We start from the raw sequence: 3,480 nt of genomic DNA on the forward strand, positions 1-3,480 counted from the left end.
TAGCTTATACCGAGTACATAGTCTCCATCACTCAAGTACACAACTTATTAAAACAAATAATAAAACATTTACTAAGAACCACTTGTCAAAAAATTAAAATTATATATATATAAAAAAAAACATTTAATTTACTAATACAAAGTCACCAACACGAGTAGCAAATTAGAAACAACACTAACAAGTGTAACATTTGTTTATGCCTATATTCTAGTTTAACAAAAGTACTAATTATAGTGTCACATAATATAATACTCCTTAATAATAATATTATAATAATATATTAAAGTGAGGTTCCATTATGAAAACTTGAAGCAAACCAATTAAACTCCTTTAGTAATAAAATATTATATCTCTATTTTCACCTCGTCAAAAAGCTCAAAAAGTTTCATACCGCCATAACCTTCTCAGTCAAGAAAGCATTTTTCTTTTCTGTATAGTAGTATTTAACGCCCCATTCAACCTCCTTCAACTCTCTCTCCTCTTTCTTGAAATTCATTATCTTTGAATTCCCAATTTTTTTCAATTCAAACACCCTTTTCCTCAATTCATAAGCCCCCATAATTTCCTGTTTCTTACACCAACTTTTCTCATTCAGACATTTCATCAAACACTTGGTAGACAACACACTTTTCTCAAATCTGGGCTTAAAAATGCTGGAGCTCCAAGTAGACACCACAAAATCTGAACCCGAACCCGCATCCACCAGCTCCGGCGGAGGAAACAGTAACAGTGGCGGCGGACGGAGGCCCAGAGGCCGGCCTGCGGGCTCAAAAAACAAGCCCAAACCACCCATTATCATAACCCGAGATAGCCCAAATGCTCTGAGATCCCACGTTCTAGAAGTTTCTCCGGGTTCAGATGTGGTAGAATCCGTGACCCATTTCGCAACCCGAAGAGGAAGAGGAGTTTGCGTGTTTTCCGGCACCGGAGCTGTCACCAATGTCAATCTCCGGCAACCAGCGGCGCCGGCGGGAAGTGTGATGACGTTACATGGAAGGTTCGAGATTCTTTCGATTACCGGGACCGCTTTACCACCGCCTGCCCCACCCGGGGCAGGTGGGCTGACCATATTCCTGGCAGGCGGGCAGGGGCAGGTGGTCGGCGGAAGTGTGGTGGGCCCGTTAATGGCTTCCGGGCCGGTGGTTTTAATGGCGGCTTCTTTTGCTAATGCTGTTTTTGATAGGTTACCATTGGAAGAAGGCGAGGAAAGAGAAATCGGAAATAATACTAATACTAATACTACTACTAATAATAGTAATAGTAATCCGGTGGCGCAATTGCAGCCACCGTTCAAACAAGTGCACAATCAGCAGCAGCCGACGGCTTCGCAGTTGTCGGGTGTTACGGGGAGTGTGGGACCCCTAGAAGGAGGAGGGAACTTCTCGAGTTTCGGTGGCGGGGGTGGTGGTGGTGGTGGAGATGGACAAGGTGGGAATGATGTATTTGGATGGAGGTCACAATATTAGGTTTTTAAGTTAATGGTTAACCGTAAGTTTCTAAGGCATTTCGTCGGATTATTGATGGTCAAAGGTGTGTCTCGAAGGTGGCCTGGCGGATGGTGGAAGTGATGGTGAACTCCCAAGCTGAGGTACAAATTTTGTGTACAAAAATGAATGACCAAAAACTTGTGCAATTTGTAGAACTAAGAAATAGTCACTCCATTTTTTATTTTTTTCTTTCAAAACCTTTTAATTTTCATGGAATTGTATTGTGCACAATTGCATGTAGTGAGGAGTGACTTTAATTTGGGGTGTTATTTTTATAATTATTATTTATTTTCGACTAATTCGTAGATTTTTTTTAAAAATGAATTATGGAAATTTGTTGATCATGCAAAGGTTTGGCCACTACGTATATTTTTATGTATTCCTTAAATTCTCCTTAAATATAATACAATCTCCTTAAATTCTAACTATATATAAATACTTTCTAGGTTCTACTGTAGTTGTGTTAATGGATCAATGAATAGGTGACATTAATTCCAACGGTTGGGCCAATATATATTATAGAACTCAGAATCAAACAAAAGATGTTTTTGTCATTAATTCATTAACTAGTAATTTAAGATGTTTCCTCTATGTAGACATTTTATGTCAATTTGAGTTAATTTATTGATTTACTTGCCCTATAATAATATTGAATACACTTGTATAAATAGATGTCTCCTAGACATTATTAGTGTTCGAGTTTTGTAGTATAGTTTTTTTTAGCTAAATTGAAGGTTTTGTCTTGTGTGTTTTGTTGTGTTGCTGTTTTCATTATACATATGAAGTTATGAACTTATTGTTAAAAAAAATGGTTGTTTTTGCTTGCATTTTGCATGCTTTATCTGCATTTATTTTATTTGTTACTAATCTTTAATTCTTGTGTCATTGTGTGTGATAATATGATTCATATAACATGGTTTCTCGAATCAAGTTCTTGGTTAGATTGATAGATGACAATTTGTTTTAAATCAAGTTCTTGGTTAGATTGAAAGATGACAATTTGTTTAATTAAGGAGTTTAAAGTATAAAACCCTTGACGACCTCAAATTCTTGTTTCCTCATCTTGTGTTGTTGGCTATGTTACTTATTATGTAGACGTTTTGAATTGCCTATTTTGTTCAGAGGAATGAAGGATGAATCATTTCTACCCTCATCAAAACATGATTTATCAATTCCTTTAAATCTACTGTAAGATTTTGTTTTGGATTTAGATGCTTTGTAATTTTACATCACTCTAGTAATTTAAGTTTTTTCTTGTTTTTAACTTTAATTTTGTGAATTTCCTCTTTACAAAGAAATACGAGCACCTTACAGTACCGATACATCATTCTACAATGATGTGACAACAATCTAAAAAAGAAAAGCATCGAGATCACTCAAACAACAGCCTCTCTCAAATTTATGCATAGATCAATTGGACAGAATTTCCTCCACCTAAAGAAACTCTCATTTTCCTGTCTAAACATTCCGAAAGAGATAGGTTCTATTATTTTCAATTCCTGTCATAGTCAATTTCTTTTCTTTTTCTTTCATGTCAAGGGAAGTAAAATTCATTTTCCATGATCTAATGATGAATTACCTCTTCTTTGCCTTTCTTTACTTATAGAGTAATACATATAGCTAGTTCAGTAGCTTAGGTCCCCTTTACATACATTTTTTTTTATTTAATTAACACACTATGAAGGAGATTGATCAATACTTAAAATATACAAATTGTTATAATTTAAAATTCAATATAAAGTAATTCACTAATACTCTTTTTTCGGGGAAATAATTAGTAATCAAAGTTGGTATTACAGTGAATTGTGATGTGATGGTGAGTTCTTGTCACTATAAGGTTGATTATAGGTAGTACGAAGTATGAAACAATGGAAGTGTTAAAATTAATTCTTTAATTTGTATGAAGTTGTTTTGATTTGTTTATTGTACTACTTAAAATTATTATTATTATTATTGAAACTTATCCGAATTTTTGTTTGAACTTGGACAATTA

General features: G+C 34.7%; 1 protein-coding gene across 1 annotated transcript; it reads left to right on the forward strand.

Moving 5' to 3' along the window:
- Nucleotides 1-315: 315 nt before the first annotated feature.
- On the forward strand, nt 316-2,141 carry LOC110682134 (AT-hook motif nuclear-localized protein 25-like). The gene has a single exon (XM_021858384.1). It carries the CDS (start codon nt 651-653, stop codon nt 1,464-1,466), a length of 816 nt encoding a protein of 271 aa, XP_021714076.1. The 5' UTR covers nt 316-650; the 3' UTR covers nt 1,467-2,141.
- Nucleotides 2,142-3,480: the final 1,339 nt, after the last annotated feature.

This window comes from Chenopodium quinoa, unplaced genomic scaffold (genome assembly GCF_001683475.1).
Source record: "Chenopodium quinoa cultivar QQ74 unplaced genomic scaffold, ASM168347v1, whole genome shotgun sequence".
In the NCBI taxonomy this organism is placed as follows: Eukaryota; Viridiplantae; Streptophyta; class Magnoliopsida; order Caryophyllales; family Amaranthaceae; genus Chenopodium; species Chenopodium quinoa.

What these genes read in the sequence shown, in the direction of transcription:
- LOC110682134 (XM_021858384.1), top strand. Translation starts at nt 651, where the DNA reads ATGCTGGAGCTCCAAGTAGACACCACAAAATCTGAACCCGAACCCGCA.